This window comes from Chionomys nivalis, chromosome 22, assembly GCF_950005125.1.
Source record: "Chionomys nivalis chromosome 22, mChiNiv1.1, whole genome shotgun sequence".
In the NCBI taxonomy this organism is placed as follows: domain Eukaryota; kingdom Metazoa; phylum Chordata; class Mammalia; order Rodentia; family Cricetidae; genus Chionomys; species Chionomys nivalis.
Window position 1 is genome coordinate 22,465,640 of NC_080107.1, and position 21,280 is coordinate 22,486,919.

General features: G+C 44.3%; 1 protein-coding gene across 1 annotated transcript in view; it reads left to right on the forward strand.

Moving 5' to 3' along the window:
* Positions 1 to 21,280, forward strand: part of Acvr1 (activin A receptor type 1) — a 118,062-nt gene that overhangs the window by 65,249 nt on the left and 31,533 nt on the right. Inside the window, exon 2 of the mRNA XM_057754948.1 lies at positions 4,755 to 4,828. Within this exon, the coding sequence (XP_057610931.1) occupies positions 4,762 to 4,828 (67 nt within the window). The 5' untranslated portion in view covers positions 4,755 to 4,761. The remainder of the gene's footprint in view (positions 1 to 4,754; positions 4,829 to 21,280) is intronic.

Sequence of the window (21,280 nt, forward strand, 5' to 3'; positions counted from 1 at the left end):
TCATTTCTCTTTCTTTATACTTCCTCCCTTTTTTGTAGTATAATTTTTAGCAGACAACCAGTGGGCAGGCAAAGCAAATGACAGCCAGCAAGTGCTGCTCACTCTTTTGTTCTCGAGGTTTTTCTTTTCTTTTTTCTTCTTTTAATGTGATACATGTTGCTCTTGGTTTATAGATTAGCTTGAGGAAGTAAATTTATAATTTTTTTGTCTTATGAGCTTACATCATCTTATAATAATGATAGTAGTCTGTAAACAGGTGTCCTGGGGCACATAGGCTTTTGTTGGTTTTTGACATGGAAAACATGGTAGAGATGGTTTGTCGTAAGTTTTTTAAATTATTAAAGCATTGTTTATGTTGAAGTGTGTCGACTGTTGACATTTACCTGAACTCGGCTCTTACAGAGATGATGTATTTTTTAATCTTCCCTGTCCTTTGTAGGTGTGTATGATGGGGATGGTGCTAATTCTTTCTAATTCCAAGTTAAATTGAGTGTGTTAGATCCCGGAGAGTTCTAAGTATTTTACTGCTTGGCTCAACTGCAGTGAACAAGAGGCGTGCGTACATTCTGCTACTGAAGTTTGGTAAGGGAGATGTGGTTGGGACAGTACACTAGGTAAGAATATATCATCATGAATTGTGTTTCATGCGGATGAAAATCAACAGTACTAGAAAAAAGCGTTAGAGGATTTAGGTCAGGGAGTGACTTTCCCGTGGAGATTGAAGGGTGAGAAGGAGTTTAGCCAGGTTGGGCCCTGAAAGATGAGCTCCGCCCCAGGGAGTGTGATGAGGAACCAAGCTCAAGAGATAGCGGTAGACCTCGGAGGAAGAGGGTGGGAGTGCGCAGGGGGCCAAGGAAAGGATGGGATAATGGCGGATGCAGAGAGTTGACGGCAGTGTGGGTGACAGTGTCTTAGCTTGGGTCTCATTGTTTCCTTGCTCGTCAGCCTTCCCAGGGGTTCTCAAACCATGTTCTGATGTGTAGCTTAAGTCCTCAAGATATACCGTAACTGGTGTACCCCCAATGTGTATTAATATTAACCATAAAATATGTGAATAGAATATGTACATCAATCAATTCTATCATGGGGCAGCCTACCTGAGATAAGAGACAAGGTTTTTGCTTGTCAAATGAAGAGGTTTGTTGTGTGGCAGGCTTATATATTGCTTTTCTGCCTCTACGGGGGGTGCTGGATGGCAGTGGCAGAAATCTGGTAGAGGAAACAGTTTCTCTTCATTGCTAAAAAGCAAAGGAGGAAAGGGAAGTGTTGGGGCCATACTACCCCCCTTTGAGGGCATGCCCGCAGTAATCTTAGGACACCTCCTAGGCCCTACCTCTTAAAGGGACCACTGTCTGCCAGTAGTGCCAGCCTGAGGACCAAGCCTACACTATAGCAGCACATAAAACAAAAACTTACAGACATTAAAGGTTTGCCCATGGTGGAATCATATTATTAACGAAACACTCAAGATACTAAATCTAATGTTTATTACACAAGATGGAACAATGTTCATTTTTTAATATCTTAAAAAAAATGTGTATTTGAAGAGACTATTTCATGTCAGGTTGACCTGAATTCTGTTGCTGTTCTCCAGTGAAGTGGCGAAGGAGGAACCTCTAGGAATATGTGATGTCGGGGCCTGTGTTTTGATACTCTTCTGTGGTACTTGTATCACTAATATAATTAATCTCTAGTTTCTTCGCTGATGCCAGAGTACTTGCCGTTTGGGGAGAGTTCATCTCACTACAGCAAGCTCCTGGGAGCTTCGTAGGCTAGCCATGACTACCCTTTCGTTAACAGTCTCTCAGAAAGGTACCCCCTTTGCTCCCTGGAACAGAGAATGATGCCAAGTAAAGCGGTCAATTATTTACTCCTTTGGTTTATGGGAACAGTGGTATGAAAGCAAGCTCGGAGTGTTTTCATTTTCCAGCTCAAGGGGTTTCTTTGTGTGGCTCTTAGATGCGTGTAACCACACTGGAGTTGAATGTGTTACTGCTGGGGGCTGCCAGAAACATAATTCTAGATATTAGACCAGCGTTGGGGAGTTGAAGTCATTTCAGGTAGAGAGGACTTTTGCAAGAATTGATCTCCTAACTGTTATATAGTACAGTATTTTAGGTCACCTAATCTGCAACAAAAATCATATTGATTGATTGATTGATTGTATATATGTATGCATGTATGCATGTATAGGTTTTAGTTTGACCTTGTTATATAACCCAGACTAACTTTGCACTTGTAGTTCTCCTGCCTCTGCCTCCCAATTAATTCCTCCTGTGTATCTCATACCTAAGAAATTCACTTTTAGATTGGTCATGCTGGTGCTTGCCTCTAAGTTCAGTTTCAGGAGGCAGAAGCATCCCCGCTCCCTCCTAGTCTGGAGAGCCCAGTGGCATGTTAGAGCAGCTCAGCTCCTAAAGGTCTTCATGCTGCCGCACACAGTAGCAGAGAACATTCCAGTGCAAGTTAAGAGCGTTCGTTCACTTAGTTTCTTTTCCTCAAAGCCAGTGATGCCATCTTTGGAACTCCATCACTACCCCACTCATTAAATCTTTTTTGTTTGCTTGTTTTGTGGGGTGTGTGTGTGTGTGTGTGTGTGTGTGTGTATAGCCCTGTCTTGGAAATTGGCCTTGAACCCAGAGATTTCTCTGCCTCCCAAGTGCTGGGACTAAAGGTGTGTATCACCATGCCTGGCCCTTCATTTAATTGTAACTGCCCCCCTTCTTCTAAGCCTTTCTCTGAACACAGTTAACAGGGAGTATGGTGAATTAAACAGGCCACCGAGAAAAACGATGATTTAGGATGAGCTAGGGGCTCAGGAGGTAAAGTGCTTGCTGTACCGGCATGTGAACCTGAGTTTGATCCTTGATACCCACATAAGAAACCGAGCATGGTGGGTTTTGGTAGCACAAATTCTAATTGTTCTTAATAATAAATCCTGGAGTCTGTTATTAGGGGGTGAAAGCAGAAGGGTCAGAGAAGCAGAGCGGCCAGCCACTAAAGTTCCTCCCTCTACCAATGCTCAGACCAAAGGGACGATCCGGTCCTCACACTGCCTCCTCAGACAGATTGTCTAGACGGCTGCCTCAGACTGCACTGAGCTCCTGCCTCCTCCCTGCCTTATATTCATCTCTCCACCCAGCCATATCACTCCTATCTCCACCTTCCTAGTGCTGGGGTTAAAGGTGTGTGGTCCCAAGTGCTAGAATCACCTTGGTGTGAACTCTGTTTCTCTTTTAGACTGGCTCAATTTCAGGTAGCCTAGGGTGACCTTGAATTAACAGAGATCTGTCTGCCTCTCTCCTGGGATTAAAGATGTGTGCCGCCACTGCCTGGCCTGTAGTGACTTAGCTCTGCACTCTGATATCATTATTTTATTTAAAACACAAACAAAATATTTTTTTTGTAATTATTATTGTTATTATTATTTGAGACCGTTTCTCTGAGTAGCCCTGGCTGTCCTGGAACTCACTCTGTAGACCAGTCTGCAACAGAGATCCACCTGCCTCTGCCTTTGGAGTTCCAGGATTAAAAATATATGCTACCACCGCCAATTGAGCATGATTGGTTTATGCTTATAATCCCAGTGCTGGAGAGGCAGAGAGGGTTGTGTCTGTGCACTCATTGGTCAGATAGTCTAAATTCATCATTGAGTCTCGTGTCTCACTTGGCAACTCTGTCTCATAGAACAGGGTGGATAGTTCCCAAAGAGTGACACTCCAGGTTGACCTCGAGTCATTGAAACTACCTGCACAGGTGTGCACACACACCTGAATACAAATGTGAACCCACCCCACCCACTTACGCACATGTGTGCACTCTGCACAGACACACGGGAGATAATCTACTGGCTTTTGTTACTTGTTGTGAAGGTGTAAGCATGACAGCGCGCTGACCTGTTCATGGAAGAGCTGTACCAGGTTCTTAACTTCACTATCCAGGAAACTGCACCAAATCAGACTCTCATTAGATTCCTGATACTTGCAGGAATTAATTTTCAACAGGAAGGTTCTTAACTCAGGGAAGTGAGCTTCTGCAATGTAGTTCTAGGTCGGCACCAACTTGAAATTTCTACTAACTATCTTATTTTTTTCTCCATGGACATTTCCTATCCTGTAAATTTACATAATTTCTTATTTTGAAAGTATTCCTGTCTTGTGTCTAGTCTCTGAAAAGGCTAGCCTTTTAAAACTCGAAGTTGATGTAGAAATGCGGTGTTTGCAGGAGACGGGGTGGAGGAGATCTTCCTTTTTTTTCCCTCTTGGGTTTTCATGATGCTCTAAGTTCAGCCTCCAAACCTTCAGAGGAAAAGTGAGGCTCAGACACGGTGACCTGCCTTGAATTATCCAGTCTCATATCTCTAACATCATGTTAGAGTCATGATCTTAGCCTTCCAGTCTTTTGTACTATAATGCCAATGTCATGTACAATAAGAGTAAAATTCAAACCTAGAGTCATTCAGAATGTTTTATCTTCAACATTTTTCCATTTTTTTTCTAATTGAGTTCTTCATAGGGAGGTAGGCTTGGAGACATAGCCTTGATGAGGTCACCGGCCAGAGGGAGATCTTAAATCCTTTGAAGATTTGTTCAGATCCATGAGCAGAGAATATTCAGATGTGCTAAGCACCAAGGCATTCTGTGTTGGGTGTAGTTGAAGACCTCCCGTGGCCTTTGGAGATGGTATGCCTGATTTACTGTCATCCTGCGGTTAATTTTTGGTCTGACTTACATGTCTTCTTTTTCCTTCCACAGTTATACCATGGTAGATGGAGTCATGATCCTTCCTGTGCTGATGGTGATCGCTTTTCCTTCCCCGAGTCTGGAAGGTACGTGACACTCAGCTGCTTGGTTAGGATAACGTGCTGTGTATCCTTTGGCTTACCATAAAGCATTTGGTCCTTAATCTTGTTTGACTTAACACACCCTTCGTATGATAAATATCCACACTGTCCCTTGACTGCTTTCAGTGCGCTTCTGATACACATTGTATCTTGATTTATGTGTGTGCGTGAGCGTGCAGTTTTTAAAGGTTCCGCGGAATACCCTACCAAAAATAAATATGAAGGTGAAATAGAATCGATTGTGTAATTAACAATAAAGTATCTGTGTAAACAAAGGTACACTGTGCTGTCTGCGCCCAAGCACATTAGATATTATGAAGTGTGGTATTCTCTATTTATTATCTGTGCATTAATGTCTACTGTTTTGAATGCCCATGGTAAATATGATCAACATGCTACCTGGAAGTTGCAGAATAAGCAATTCCTAAGTTTTAAGTAGCTGTCAATATGCTTATTGTAGTATAATATTATTATACTTAGTTTTATACTTCTGTTTTTATCACTTACTGCGCCTCATTTTAAAATCTGTTTATTTATTTTGCGTGTGTGCACGTGTGTGTAAGTGTGCCTACAATGGCGTGTGTGGAGGTCAGAGGATAGCTTCCAGGAGTCAGTTCCCTTTTTCCACCCAGCGGTTCTGGGGCTTGAACTCAAGTGGTTTGGCTTTGCCTTTACCTACAGAGCCACTTCCAGTCTTTCCTGGGATTAACTCACATAGGAAACATCGCAGAAGGTAGCCAGCAGGGCGGCGGGGGCGGGGGCGGGGAGAGTAATATGCTTAGAATTTGATGGTATCCACACTTATAAGTGTGGTGTAAGGATAAAGGGGATATTCTAATGTTACATACATGTGTATATTCAGCCATCTACCTCAAAAACTATGTGTATGCCTGCAGGCCAGAAGAGGGCACCAGACCCCATTACAGATGGTTGTGAGCCACCATGTAGTTGCTGGGAATTGAACTCAGGACCTTTGGAAGAGCAGGCAATGCTCTTAACCTCTGAGCCATCTCTCCAGCCCCCTACCTCAAAAACTAGATGACTGCTGTTACATTGTGTGGCACTGGTGTCGTTCATATGTTCTACCTTCAGTGGTTGCATTTTCTGAATAATGAAAACTTTTGGTAGAATGTCAAGAAAACAGAGACCTGTGGCCCCTTTGATAGTTTTATCTATCTGCAGTGAATCACGGTGTGTTAAAGGTTCGCTTCTGTGGTCTAGCAAGAGGCCTTCTGGTTATTAGGAGGTTGTCCTCCAAGAACTTTGTGGAAAGCCCTGCCATTTCTCTTTCTTTCACACCTGATTGTGAGATATTAGTCTCCCTCTGCACCCCCTGCCCCGTTCTCAAGACACTGCTATATGTTGTGTTTATAGTTTGCAAACCTCCAGTGGCAATCAGTCATGGACTGTCACCTCCACAGCTGCCCACCCCAGTAACCCTTTTCTGTTATTAATTTGATTACCTCAGGGATTGGTTGCAGTTATGGAAAGCTGACCAGAACATCTGCAGTTTGTATGGTAGTTTTACTTGGTGGAAATGTAATATACATCAAGACAAGTTTTTGTGTATAACAGGTAGATATTAGGTTCAGTTAATTATGCAAATTGTTTAGGTAAACGAATGTGTTGAGGCGTAATCAGAACTTGTTCTGATACAACACACGTGGAGGCGTTTGCATATGATCCCAGCTACTAGTAGGTGAAGGCAAGACGATTAGAAACTGAAGGTTACCATTGACCACATAGTGAACTCGAGGCCAGCCTAGGCTACAGAAAACTCTGCCTCAAAGTAACAAGCTTGCTATGACCTAGGCTACGTCTTTGTCTGTTTGTGCGTCTGTAACAAAACACCACAGACTGGATACCTTATAAGCAACAGACATTTATTGCTTATAGTTCTCCGTCTGGGAAGGCCAAGTTCAAAGTGTTGGGCGGGAGATCTGCTGTCCACTGAGAACTCATTACTCAGAGGTGGCACTTTTTCACTGTGTCCTATGGTGGAATGGCTAGCTGTCTCTTTTATGAGGGCGCTGTCCCAGTTTCGTTGCTGTTGCTGTGATTAAAATGCCTTGACAAAAGCAGCTTTAAAGGAAGGAAGGGCTTATGCGCATGTGCGACTCCAGGTTAGAGTCCACCGCAGTAGGGAAGTGAAGACAGCAGGAACTTCAGACAGCTGGTTACATCACCGGCACAGTCGGGAGCAGAGAGAAACGAATGCACGGGTGCTCCCTCGCTTGCTCTGCTCTGCTCTGCTCATTCTACTTTTCCATCATTCAGATTTCCCTGTCCAGGGAATGTCGCTGCCCGCAGTAGCCTTAAAACAGTTCCCCCACAGACATGCTCAGAGGCTAATCCAGTGCCTCCTTCACTGAGACTCTACCTGGGTGACAAGCGAACATCACAGGCACACGCCGAGGGTCTTTGCTCTCTCACTTGTCCTACCTTCTACTACTGCTGTCATCATGGATTTCAGGGGGGGACACAAACATGCATACACCACAGGGAAAATTGTAGCTCATGATTTAATCTAATCAGGCATTTCAAAGCCTTGGGCTTCTCTGGCTTTTTCTTACTGTTATTGATTCCTTCTTTTCCCTACTTTGTTTCTGGAAAGTTACTTAAGGGGTGGAACTTCTCTTTTTGAATGCAGCAAAACAGCTGACTAAGAAAGAAAGGAAAAGTTAATCCTAACTCTGGGCAATAATAAATCCCACCTTTCCGTGTTGCTATGTCAGTGTATTCCAACTGCAAATCTTAAAGTCTATCTCGGTGTGCCCTGGAACATGTCTGTTTTGTACAAGTTCCTGCAGGAAGAGCAGCGCTTAGAGTGATTCTCAGTTTTCTTCAGATGAGACATAAGTCTCATGTCCCTGTTGTGAGTTCTTTGGGATGTAGAGGTCTACTTTGCATAATTGATGAGCTTCCAAGGAGGCAAATAATTAATCTGGTTAGTGCAGCCAACTCTGCAGAAAAGTCAGTACTCGGTGTCCTAGGAGTTATTTTGTTGAACTTTAGACTTACCTTGTTGGATCTATTCCTACTTTATCTATCTATGTATCTGTATCTATGTATCCATCATCTGTCTGTCTGTCTGCTTGTCTGTTTATCTATCTATCTATCTATCTATCTATCTATCTATCTATCTGTCATCTTTCCAACTCCTCTCTCTGTCTCTCTGACTCTCTCTCTCTGTGTCTCTGTCTCTCTCTTTTCTCTCTCTCTCCCTCACTCCTTCCCTTACTCTCTCCATTTTCCTCTTTGGGAGTCACAGATCCACTACATGTAGCATTGGAATGTAGGTAATAGTTAAGGAGGTCTCTGAGTGTAAGATATAAGCTGGGTTTTGAAGACAACAAAAACGAAGGTCTTGTGTCCATTTTTTTACTGTGAGAACATTTAGATTTTAGTTCTAGTAAGGTGGCTTCTATTTTGTTTCTGTTGAGCAGCGCTGCTGTAGTCTAGTCTGGATATCTAGAGTCTGTCTAGACAGCTCTCAGCAATGAAATGTTGTTAAAGACATCGCAATGCTCTCGTAGGCGTGGCAGGTGGTGCCCCAGACGATCCTGTCCTGCAAGTGCTGAAGGCATTCGGCATTCGTAGGAGGAAGCTGGAAGTATTGGCTGAGTTACCAGTGCTTTTCAGTAGGACATTTTGGAGGACCCATTTCTTGGTCCCCTTACTCAGGGCTTTAATGCTCATTGCTAAAAAAAAGTCTCAAGAATCTTGGAAACTAAGTTCTCTCCAAATTCTACCTCTCCATATGTTATTAAGTTGTGCCTTTTGATTTCAGTTAATATCACGTTGGACCTGTGATGGAAGCAAGACAGTAGAGAAAAGGAGACCAGAACAGAGGTCGAGTTGGAAAGAACCAGAAGAGAGGGGAAGGAAAACAGCAAAGAGGGAGGGAGGAAAGGGACACTTGGGCGGTAGCGTTAAGGACCTTGTTCTGGGTTTGGTTTTTTGTTTTTTTTCTCCCTCTGTGTTTTTAGCACTTAAGCTTTGTAGAATCCAGCAAATGACCTCTTTATTTTTAGTATTTAGTGAAATTTATATATAATGGATCATACTATTTAGGATTTTCTGTACGTTGCATTTTCACTTTTAGTTTCTGAACTCTGTACACATTTATTTACATTTCTATAAACGGCCCATTTCACCATATTTCTTTCTTTCTTTACTGGCATTTATACGCAGTGATGGTGTCACGAAGACATCTCCATGCAAGTATACCATGTGGTTTGACCTTATTCGCTTCCCTGACTTCTCTTTCTTTCCCCCAGACAGGCAAATGACTGCGTACTGGAAACAGATAATAAAACCCATTGTTCTGAGCTGATAGGGAAATGGATTGTCACTAAGATTTTACTAGTTAGTAGACCACCACTCCTATAATTCAGCTAGTGACCTGAATGTGGGATTCTGTCCCTCCCCTGTAACATTCTATGAGTACCCTAAGTTGGAGTATGCTTGTCACGTTTGCGACTGGCTTAGGTGCTGGTCACCTTCTTTCCTTTTTATGACTTGGCTTTGTTAGCTGTCAGTAGTATATTCTGTAAAAGGAACTTTTGCTTTTTATATATACACTAAGGATTAAAAAAACTGCTTGCAATACACTCAGTTATAAAGTAAAATTTAGGGTACAAAATGCTTAATTGAAAGAGAGAAATACTAGAAAAGATAATAAAAGTCTGGTGCTGAGCTTTGTAGATTACAAGTTGAAAAGAAAATAGACTCCCATTTAATGTATACTGGGCAGTAGAAGCCATCTAGTAACTATGTCCTGCTGAGGCCACCCGATGCTCTTGGGGCACACGTAAAAAGTCACAGATATTTTGTTGTGATAGATTTTGATGTACAGACTTAGTCCCTGGAACAAACAAAGGGCACTTGGTGGCATGCACCTGCGCTCTTGTCCAGGATGCTGAGGTAAGAGGATAGCTTGAGCCTAAGAGTTCAAGACCCACCAGGGCAGTACAGGAAGACACTGCAAAAATCAAGCAAAGATGGGAGAACATTGGTCAGTGGAACCTATGTTACATTAGATGGGAGAAGTAAATCCTGGTGTGCTGTTGAAAAGTAGGAGGGTAATTGATAATGATAATATAGTGTACATTACAAGAATTTTGAATGTTGAATTTTTTTAAATCACAAAGAAAGAAATATTTGAGGCATTAGATATACTCAATCTGATTTGAATATTATGGAGTGTTCAAATATCCCAAAACAGCATGCAGTACTAGTAAGTAGGTACAATTTTCATGGGTCAACTTTCCTCTTATCTCTTTGTTTCTTAGATATTTTTATTTTTCCTATCTCACTTCTTTCCATGCCCTTTCTCCATGGTGCTGGAGACCTAATGTTTATGTTTCTTAAACATTGATTAGAAATGTGTTAACAGTTCAGTAATAGGTCAAAAGAAGTAATTGAGATAGCATTTGAATGTACTTCAGAATAGTCCTCAGGTTCTGTGGAACTAATCAGCATGGAAAAAAAGTAAGAATTTTTTTCTTATCCAAATATGGAAACCTAGAAAATGCTGTTTATTGTAGAAAATGTTAATCCCAATGGCGAGAATAAGACCACTACCATAATTTAAAGCCAAATTTGAAGCAAACTTTAATTAAATACTGACCAGGTGGATGGGCTCTGCCCAGGTTCATCTGCAGGTTCCTGGGAAATGGCACCAAATCAAGTTTTTCAAGGGCTTAAGGCCGCGGTGGTGCACGCTTTTAATCCCAGCACTCGGGAGGAAGAGGCAGGTGGATCTCTGTGAGTTTGAGGCAAGCCTTGTCTATAAGATCTAGTTCCAGGACAGGCTCCAAAAGCTACAGAGAAACCCTGTCTCAATGGGGGAAAAAAAAAAAGAAGGAAAGCTCCCAGAATTCATTGCTTGCATTTCCCATCAGGTTCAATCAGTCAATCAGGGTCAAACACACGTCCTGCTACGTTCGGCCTCATCCAATCAGGGGGCGAGTGTATAACCTGTTGTATTTCTTGCCTGTGATCAAGTACATTCTTTCAGATGAGTCAAACAAGCTTCTTTGGAGGCAAGAAAACTTAGGGCTGTTATCTCTGATAAACAGTAGCCTCCAGCATTTCAAGAACTATCTGTCCTTGAGCAAGGGGCTGTCAGGTCAGAGCCATTTTTTGTTTCAGGGAACTCTTATGCATAGAATTTAAACTTAAAGTGTGACTTTGGCTCTCATGCTACCTTTTTGATGGTTATAGGTAACAGTGGATATTTAATATGTTCCAGTTATTGGGCTTACTGCTCTATATTATTTCTCATATTAATTATTTTTTCATAACCCTACCCTAATAAGACAGGAACTTTTTTTTTTTTTTTTTTTTTTTTTTGGCTGTACCTTCAGAATGGTGAAAGCTGCTGAGGGTGCACGGCCAACAAAGGCCTACTGTGAGATATGATGCACACGAGCTTCGGCCATCAAGCCTCTTCAAACTTTTATATTTTTCTATAAGTTAGTAGCATCCATCCACCTTCATCCCTTGTGTGGTACATGCTGGGCTCCAGCTCAGTGCAGTTTGCTGGAGGGGGTGAGAAGAGAGCTTGGGCAAAGGTTGAGGCCCCCTTCATCTGGGTTTGTGTTTTCCAGGTCTCTTGTCTGTCCTCCGGGTAATCATCTCTCGTTTTCATTATCTGTACAGCCCTAGCTGCAGGAAGAGTTTTGTTTGCTCTCAGAGAGAAGAGCACTCGAGTCCTAATTACCTGTATATTCTTGCCCTTCCTTCCCACTAATAAGACTAATCATGCTCAAACACTGCTATTATGCCACCAGGGAGAAGCTGGAGTCTCCGAGCTTGCCTCTCTCTTTGTCTCTGTGTGCGTTTGCAGGTGGAAACCATGACATGGAGATTAAAATGGTGACTGCTTTTTTGGAAGTCTTTCAAAGCTCCGACAACCCCCAGTTTATTGAATTGACAAACCACAGCTAGATTTGAAGACAGCAAGGAAGTCTGGACTTAGGCACTGTTTTGTTGCAGATTTTGGCCTTAAATGATTTTCTGTGTTGACTGGATTGTAGACTTCCCAGGGCCATCAGCCCTCAGACTTTCCAGCCCAATTACCCAATGAAGGAGGGAAGTGGGTAAGTTCAATAGACTTTTGTTAGGGTCCACAAAGGTGCCCCTCTTTGCCAGTGGGGGGAAGAATAGAATGAACCTTTCTTTGGGTTTCTTGTTATTGAGGCCTCAGGAAGTTCTTGAAGGGGCGAATGAATGTAAAAGAAACGTCTCAGTATTGAATTTGTTGCTCTCATTTCTTGTTACTGTCATTTGTCCCCTTTGTTCAGAATAAAGTCTTTTGCTTCACCGTATCATGAAATTAGTTCCTTAAAGGAAAGATGTGCGATACACTGGGCCTTTTGCCATTAGGAGGACCTAAAATGCAGTTCTCTGATGACGCCGCACGTTCTCCCAAAATTGCTTCTGTTTTTATCGAGTTTTCTCTTGTAACCAAGTGATTGTCTATGAACTGCTGTTAGGTGAGCGGCTTAACAAAGGTTTCTTTCAGCCGCTCCTTCCTGGGAACTGTTTGCTTCTGCCATAAACTCGGGCCACGTCTGTTTATCTAAGTGGACCGTTGAAGAACAGAGGGGGCAGCACTCACCAAAACGAAAGATCAGACAAAATGAAGAATTGAACAAATGGGCAACCAAGTTCACTCTGCAGGCAAATGAGGTGATTCTGCTTGGGGTCAATTGTGGTACGTAGGGCAAATGCATCCAAGCCTTGTCTTTTGTGAAGATGACCTCTGAAGGGAGAGGAGAGATACCATTTTCTCTGTAGCAAAACTAATGACAAGGGGTGCCTGTCAGGGGTCAGGTCTACAACTTTCACCTTTTTGGGGGGCAGGATATGACTGAAAAGAAAACCCATTTAGAAATGAGTTTCAACTCTTAAGGCACTGTTAACTGGGCTGTCCCCCTACAGCCTGGGCTGACCCCAGGCAAGCTTCCGTAGATAATGGTTATTCCTAATAGTCGTAATTACCCAGAACTCAAGTCATTCCAAGATCCTGTGAGACACAAGGCCATGTTTTTGAAATTCTCCCTGTGACTCATGGCAAGAAATATTTGGAGTGGGACCCAAGGGCAAGCGTCAAGACCCATCCATCTAAAAAGATGGCATCAGGAAACAGTGATTACTTTTATTCTTCTCCTTCCTTCATTCAATCCATCATTTTTCACAGATAAAACAAAGAGCCTAGTTTGCTTTTGCTACCCAGTAATAGGTCAAAGCCATAACTTTAAAGGGAAAAAGCCCAGAGAACTCCCCCAAAGTTTCCTGCCCAGTCCTTTAGCTGGAAGGCTTGACTCCTAACCTTAGCCACCGAAGCTGGTCTAGAATCTTCTATCTATCTATCTATCTATCTATCTATCTATCTATCTATCTATCTATCTATCTATCTATCTACCTACCTACCTACCTACCTACCTACCTACCTACCTACCTACCTACCTACCTATCTATCTATCTATCTATCTATCTATCTATCTATCTATCTATCTATCTATCTATCTATCTATGGTTATAGTTTCCTCCTCTGTCTCCAAGCCACTGACTTGACAGGAAGAGGGAAGCTTACATTTACACCTTTTTAGCCTGGGCCACAGCCCTGGGACAGAAGTGACCTGGTTCTAATCAGCCAAACCTGAGTCCAGGAGCAGAGCGTCTCCCATAGAGCTGGCCGACGCTGCAGCTAGCGCTCTTGTGGGTTAGTGCGGACCATGGACTTGTCAGGATATGTGAAATGCAGCGTGGGGGAGGGAGAGAAGGAAGAAGCTGGGGAGATGTCTCTCTGGGGAAAGTGATGGTGGAATTCACCTTAAACAGGCACAGTTCTCCTGGAGCTTTTGGTGGCAGGGAGAGTGGAGACGGCCTCTTCCCTCCTCCCTCCCTTGTTTCGTTTGTCTTCGGAATTCTGGTACCTACTCTAGGATTGATGGAAAATCTTTGCGGTTTCAAAACCACGGAGACCCACAGATTCATTCAGAGCAGTTATGAAGGATAGAGAGTGACAGCAACCACAGTTTGGTTTTGAGTTTGACTCTGGTGGCATGGAAGGCACTGTCGGATGCCTTGTAGCTTCCTAGAAATGCCATCCTTTCCTCTCGACTTCATGGCCTAGTTAATTAAATACACATTTTCAGTTTTTCACGTTAGGATAATGTTTGATGGTGTCAGTTAAAATCAACCTGAGGACCTATTTTAAATAAACTTATTTTAAATCTTGGCTGGGTCTAGAAATCTGGTATAGGAATCAGGAAGGAGACACGGCTGATCACCGTCATTAAGCCGTCTTCCTTTTTATTGTGCATCTGTGTGAGTCTTTTACCTTTCTTTACGCACCTTTCCGTGTTCTTTATCATACTGTACAATGATGGCGGTTCCTGCATGCATCTTGTTGCAAAGAACCATGGGAAAATGCATGCCACAGGTTGTTCACAGAGTAAGCCTTAGGTGGAGGATTGGTCGTGTTCACTGTGTCATCTCTAGTGCTTATAGGAATGACCCCCCCCCATAGGCTCATATATTTGAATGCTTAGTCACCAGGAAGTGGCAGAATTTGAGAAGGATTCTGAGGTGTGGCCTTGTGGAAGGAAGTGTGTTTCTGGGGGTGGGCTTTGAGATTTCAGAAGCCCGTGGCCAGCTCATTTTCTTCTGTACATCTCTGCATCAGGATGTAACTTTCAGCTACGGCTCCAGTGCAGTGAGTGTTGCCCTTGCTCCACACGCCCTCGATGCAATGATCATGGACTCTGTAAGCAAGCCCCCAGTTAAATGCTTTCTTTTCTAGTTATGGTGTCTCTTCACAGCACTGGGACAGCGACTAAGACATCTATCATTAGTGCTCAGTAAATATTTGACAAATGAATAAATAATATTGGCTGCAGTAATGACTTCTGTAATATGAAAATGATAGCATAAGAGCCCGAGGGACTTGGTCTGAGCTGTGAAGATGGTAGAGGTCACTCACACCCTTTCAAGGCCTTTATTTTGAGTTTAGCACAAGAGTTGCTTAAGATCCGTCAGTCCGCCGTGAGTTCCTGCAGGCGTCAGCTGCAAACAAAGCCAGGGCTGTGATGCAGATGTAGGTAAGAAGTGGGTTCTGATGTCCAGGAGTCACACCCCAGTTGTGTGAACCCGGAGCTACAACACAACCCTTGTATTCTCCTGCCAGGGGTTTTTGACCTCACAGATGTTGGGCTTGGCAGTGGAGGGAGGAAGTGCCGTGAGGATGAACAGGCATTGAACCAGCAAGGAAGGGGTTGAGGAGGGCATTTTAGGCAGGGGATGGGTGGGGCCCAGAGAAGTGGGAGCATAAGGGAGGGGAAAGGAAAATGTGGGGGAGACCCTGAAAGTCAGGAGAGGGGATTACTCAGGACCCAGAATTGGAGAGCTGCAAGAATGCAGAGTCTAAGGTGCTTGCCATCCACTCTGAAGGCCGTGGCTAGTTACCGAACAGGTCGACGGGGGTGGGGGTGTAGGAGAGGGTAGATCATGGGCTATGGCAAGGTACGGAGAAGAAGGAATGAGTAATACAAGTCCTCCCACCATTAATAAAATTATTCATTTATTTATTGTTTTGCGCATGTGCTTGCATGCCATGCTGTGCACATGGAGATCAGAAGACAACTTTGTGCATGAAGTTCTCTCCTCCCACCTTTATGTTGGTTCTGGGGGGTTGAACTTGGGTTGTTAGGCCCCCGCTGCAGCCTCTGTGTCTTCTTCTTCCCACACCTGCAGTTCTGAAGCAAGCTGATTCACATGCTGTACTTTCAAAGGCGTCCCAACTAACACTACCACGTAGGGTCAACTGAAAAAGACTTATATTCAAAAAGTAAAGCTTCATTCCAGGTAGCTCATAAATAATAATAAAACGACATTGGCTCAACAATAATCTTTGAATCATTCCACAGTTTTTTTTTTTTTTTTTTTAAATGAAGTCAAGTCTGGGCTGCTGACTTTTCTAGCAACTTTCGCAGGACATTTAAACCCTTCTTAGCTGGCCCTTTGTTCCCAGGTTGCCATGGAGCGTCAATAAGCAGCTCAGAATAACCCAGACAGTGAACTGAGAGGTACGGCTTGCTCAATGGCATGCCGGCTGGCCAGGTTACACTGTTTTCCTTGCTCTCATCTTGGGAGGAGCGCTGGGCAGCTGGCTGGCTTGGCAGCTGGGCAAGGTGCATGTCTGTCGGCCGCCCAGAGTTTGAACCGCAACCAAGACTCGCCTCCCTCCTGAGCATGTGCAGGGCCTGGCAGCTGATAGCATCTGAAAATAGTTCCCTGAGCACCTGTCCCTTGTGCACCAGCACCTGGCCGGCTGCCATTTAGGACAATGTGGACTCAGTTGGGAGACAGGTGAGGTGCTGGCAGATTTTAATGGTTTGTAGGAAGATCTGGGGACTTTGGCTCTCCTTAAAGAATGAAAGGAACAAAACAAAACACAAAAGCAAGCCAGCAATGCATTTTGAGCAGGTTCGTGCTGTACTTGTGGCTGTTGGGGTTTCCGGGGGCACCTATGTCAAGTATGTGTCTGAAGAAAAAACAGGCGTAATTTCTGCTTTAGAAAGCAAAACATTGAGTTAAGTTGTTTTATTTCATTCCATACTCGCTCTTCAATCCCCAGTGCTTGCCAGTTGATGGCTCCTAGGTGTTTCCCTTGTTAAGCCATTATTTCTCAGTAGTGGGATTGTGGGCACATGCATTTACAGAATGGAACCACAGTACGCTAAGTGCTGTTTACCTCTCAAAGTTCCTTTCCAGTTCCTTCTGGACTTTCGTTTCTTCAGTGGCCTTGGCATGCTGGCGAGGATGGAAGCAGGCACCACAAGGAAATACTTCTGAAATGATCGGTGGTGTTTGAGCTTCTATTTAAAAGTGGCCCTTCATAGATACCTGGGTTATCTTTAGGCCGTCAGTGATCCGAGGCTACAGGAGCCAAAGGGAGTCTGCGGAAACTCTTGCCTGTTGTGTTTAGATATTCTTGCTCCTCAGCCAGAGGCCTCGTGACACATCTCAGATTTAGCCGGGGTTCTTCTGCCGAAGTCCAAGAGGACTGGAGAACCTAGGAATGGCTCGGCAAACTGCAGGGATTGAGATGGGAGGACCGGAAGAGCAGTCCTCTGTGCAGCCATTAGAAAGGCTTGCTCTTTCCACGTTGAGTGTAGGCACCTGGGACCTTTCTGTGGGCTAACGCTAAAATGAGGCTCAAAATGGCTCAAACTCCACCATCTCGTGGTGACTGTAGTGTTTTTTGTCGGTGGCTAATAAGGCAGTTTTCTCCAACGTGTTTAATTCCTTTGGTCATTTGAAGTTGACCACTAGGGAAGGAGTTTCTGAGGCTGCAAAGGTCCACACACTGCTGTACAAGACACAGGTTTGCATCCAACGGCATGGGATCCTGTCTCTGTTAGCCGGAAGTGGAACACTAAACTGTATCAGGCCTTAGGGATGACTTGGGAAATTGTGTGGGATGCGGCAGTAACAGTATCAGAAGTTTGAACCCTGCGCCAGTTCTTTCTCTTTTTCTTAACTGTTAATCAGAAGGAAGTCTTAATTCATTGTTTTCTTTGCTTCCTTGGGATGGGACAGAGCAGGGAGCAAGGGAGGATGATTGACTAATTCAAGACGTTTTACTTTTTTACCTTTAGTGCATCAGCAGGGCCTCCTTTGAGACTGCTGTTAAGCAAACTGGAGCCCCATGCTTCAGTCGGGAGGGTTTATTTCTGCTTAAAACATCCCCAAAAGATGGAAAGGTGGACTAGAAGTTTCCTGTGTTTTCCAGATCCCAGATTGATAATTCTGGAGGAGCTTTGCCTCCTGAGTCCCTAGAGAAGGTTAGCACAGGACACAGAGAGGAGAGAGCAAAGGTAGGTCCTGGGGTTTCAGTCACTCCTCTATTGGCTAGTCCACGTGGCATTCCTTGTTTAGGGTTTTCTGTTACACTTTAAATTTCAGTTTAGAACCTGTGTGGGAAACCTCAGAAGCAAGTCCTCACAAGTAGGAGAAGCAACAGAGGAGGCCAGGACCTCTCCCTGCACTGCCGCAGCCTCCTGGCTGAGATGGAAGCATCCCCAGCCCCCTGCTCCTTCTTCCTTCCAAATCCAAAGGGAACAACTTCTCTGAACCATTCATAATTCACTGGGACTGTCGCCCTCTTCCTCCAGGCTCTGCCATGCCCTCTAAACTGGAGCTTTGTTCCAACACAGGCATTGGCTTGTGTGGAGCAACAGTGATATATTTGGGCTCTGAAAATATTCCTCCAAACGTGATTCCCTTCAGGCCTGCAACCCTTTGTTCTGTGAAGTGTTGCTTCAAGAGGCTTGCAGACAAAGTGGAGAGGTCATTATTCTGTTATTTTCTCCCAGGTTGAGGAATTGCCTTCTAGACTGGGTGCCTGCCTCTGTTAAAGCCACGACTGCTGTTTTCAGAGGGTCATAAGAAACATGGAAAAGCCCGGCCAATGCTGTCTATGGTTGCTGCCCAAACTATTCTTTCATCTCTTCGTCACTGGAACACAGGCCGAGCTTTTGGCTTTGAAGCAGAAGGTGTAGCTGCTGCAATAGGCTTAATTTGTGGGGATTATTTCAGAGTCAGCCCAGGCATAAAATAAACAGATGGCACCCCTACCTCCGTCCCCCCAGCTTCAGGAATTCAAATATAGAATGACTTAGGGCTCCTCATTACCTGCAGCAAAGCGCTAAGGGGAAAGTGAGAACTCACTCTTCCTTCCCCATTCCCTACTGAATTTACCATGAGCAACAAAGACAGGCAGATTTGCTCTGCTGGGCAGCCAGGGGCTGTATGGATCATTCCAAACTGATTTGTCTTGAAGACACTGACTGTTTATTAATGACCTTGATCATGGGAGCATCCTAGCAGCCCAGAGTCCACGAACTAGCCAGAGGAAGACCACCCACAAAGCCCAGCTGTTTTATGAGTGTGTTTAAGAGTTCTTTATTTAAGGAATGCTTACATTTTACTTCTGGCCTCTGATAAACAAACAAGCGCTCTTTCTCTCTCTCTCTCTCTCTCTCTCTCTCTCTCTCTCTCTCTCTCTCTCTCTCTCACACACACACACACACACACACACACACACACACAAGCCTACATTGCCTACATTCTCATAGAAGATACTGATTTTTCCATCCACTGGGAGTCCAAGTAGTGAACAAACGTGATGGTGGGATGGCCCCCCTCTAGGAAGAAATGATTTGCACGGACCCGCTGGCAAGTGACTAAGCCTTGCCTGAAGATCTGTGCTGACATTTGAAGAGTTTATGGCTTGCAAACCAGCATCAGGTCTCTTCCCACCCCTGAAAGTTGTCTGTGAGTGGAAAATTCATGCTGAAGCAAATACCCGTCAGGTTGGTACTGCCAAGTATGGAGACTACTGCCAGTAGGTGTAGACCAGGTCCTCATGGTTGCTGGCCATCAGAGGAAAGGGCCGGGGAGCCATCTGTTCTGAAAGATTCAAGTGCTGGGCTCTAGCAGGCAAGGGGAGACCCACTAAGTAGATTTAGTCCTGTCAGGGAACAAGCATGCCATGTGGAGGGGTTCCATAAAGAAAGGATCTACGGTCCTGTAGCAGGAAGAGGCTTCCTGAGGACTCCCAAGTTCTGGAGCGGGCAGGGTGAAGAGCGCATGAGTCAGACTGTAGTCTTGTCTTGCAGATGCTGGAAGTCAGCGACCATCAGCCTGTGTGGTTGCATGAATGGGCATGCCACTCACTGAGTTAGAGAGCACTCAGGAGAAATGCATTTGGAGTAGCTACATCCTGAGCTCAGAAGTCTTGGACTTCCTTATTGTCATTCTATTTTAGAGCCTTTGACTCCTTCTGTTCTCCCGTTGCTCTTGAGATGGATTTGTTTCTTGGCTTTACAACTTTCCTACGTATCAGTATCTCTGACTTAAAAAATAAGAGTAAGATGTTGATTCCCTATAGGAGTGTGTAGACAGCATTTGCAATCCTGGTGAGTTTCAGCCTCAAACATATACAGCCCGCCTTTTTGCCAAAGGATCAAGGGCCGCTCAGTAGACATTCCAGATAGACCTTTGTGTTTCTGTCTGAGGAGCAGGCTTGCTGGCAATGAAACCTGGCATTGCAAAATCCTTCCTTAAGCCTTTGTTTAATGCCAGGGATCTCAAATGCTTGCAAATTCTGGAGAGGCGCCAAACTGTGCTCCCAGATTAGGAGCCCGGTGGAAGGACTCCCATAATCTATAAACCTAATATAAACTGCCTTTCAAATGAATGAGTCGTTTGGACTGCTGGAAGGAGGCCAAGGATGTTTGGAGTTCCCTTTTTTAGCTTATACAAGTTTTGCACTATGGGGCTTTTATAATCACCTTCTAATTACTACATTATTATTTACCCTGCTTTAAGGTGAGCCTGTTAAAAACTCAGCCTGTCCCCTTTTGCTGACCCTTAGCCTGGCCCCTGGGTGCAGGGCATAGGTAGTTTGCAGCGTTTTCTCATCTGTCTTGTGTTAAAGATCTTAGTGGGAAATGTGGACTTTTGTGCACCATTTAGAACGAAAATCTGTTTGAATGCTGTAAGTGTTACACAGTACACCACTAGGCAGGTGGGGACAGGGGAGTCTGCTGTATTGTGCCTCAATTGCTGAAGTCCTAGTTCAATATAAATGTGAATGATGTTATGACGAAGCCCAAGCTATCAACCGTCTGAAAAAGTCTGAGCTGCTCTTTGCTTTGAGTCTTCCGTTGCCAGTCTGGAATCATCTCCCAGTGACTGTGTGTGTCCAGATGGTGAGTTGAGCCTTGCCCAGAACAAGAAAATAAAATTTTAGGGAGGGGGGCAGTTTTGAGACAAGGTTTCTTTGTGTAAAAGTCCTGGCTGTCCTGGAACCCGAGATCCGCCTGCCTCTGCCTCCCAAGTGCTGGGATTAAAGGGAAATGCTACCACTGTCCACCTGGAAAAATCTTAAAAGATGTGGCTGCTTGAATTCTTGGGGACTCCCAGCTTGTGCCTCTGGCTTGCAGAACAGCCTCGATCTTCTCCCACTCTAGTGGCTTCTTTCTTCCTCCCTTGATAGGAAGCAGCCATCCACTGTGGTCTCAATTCTCCAGTCTGTTCCCAGCCAGCTCCAGCTGAGCGCATTTTCACACGGCCCTGGTTCTGGTGATAGAGGAGCAAAGAGCAAGCAGAGCCAGCCATAACACTGAGTAATGCCGGGATGTGCCTTCTAGAACAAACAATGTGGGTGAGCTTGCAGAGAGGGAATACCTCTGGCTTGACATTTAAATTACTGAATTATTTAAATGAATGTCAATTAGGCGGAGTAGGCTTGCTGCCTTCTGCCAGGGCACTTCCTGGTTATTCGCACAGGCAGGTGTAAAGACTATATTCACTTTAGATATATCACACTTCCTGTTGCGCCACGGAGGAGCAGCG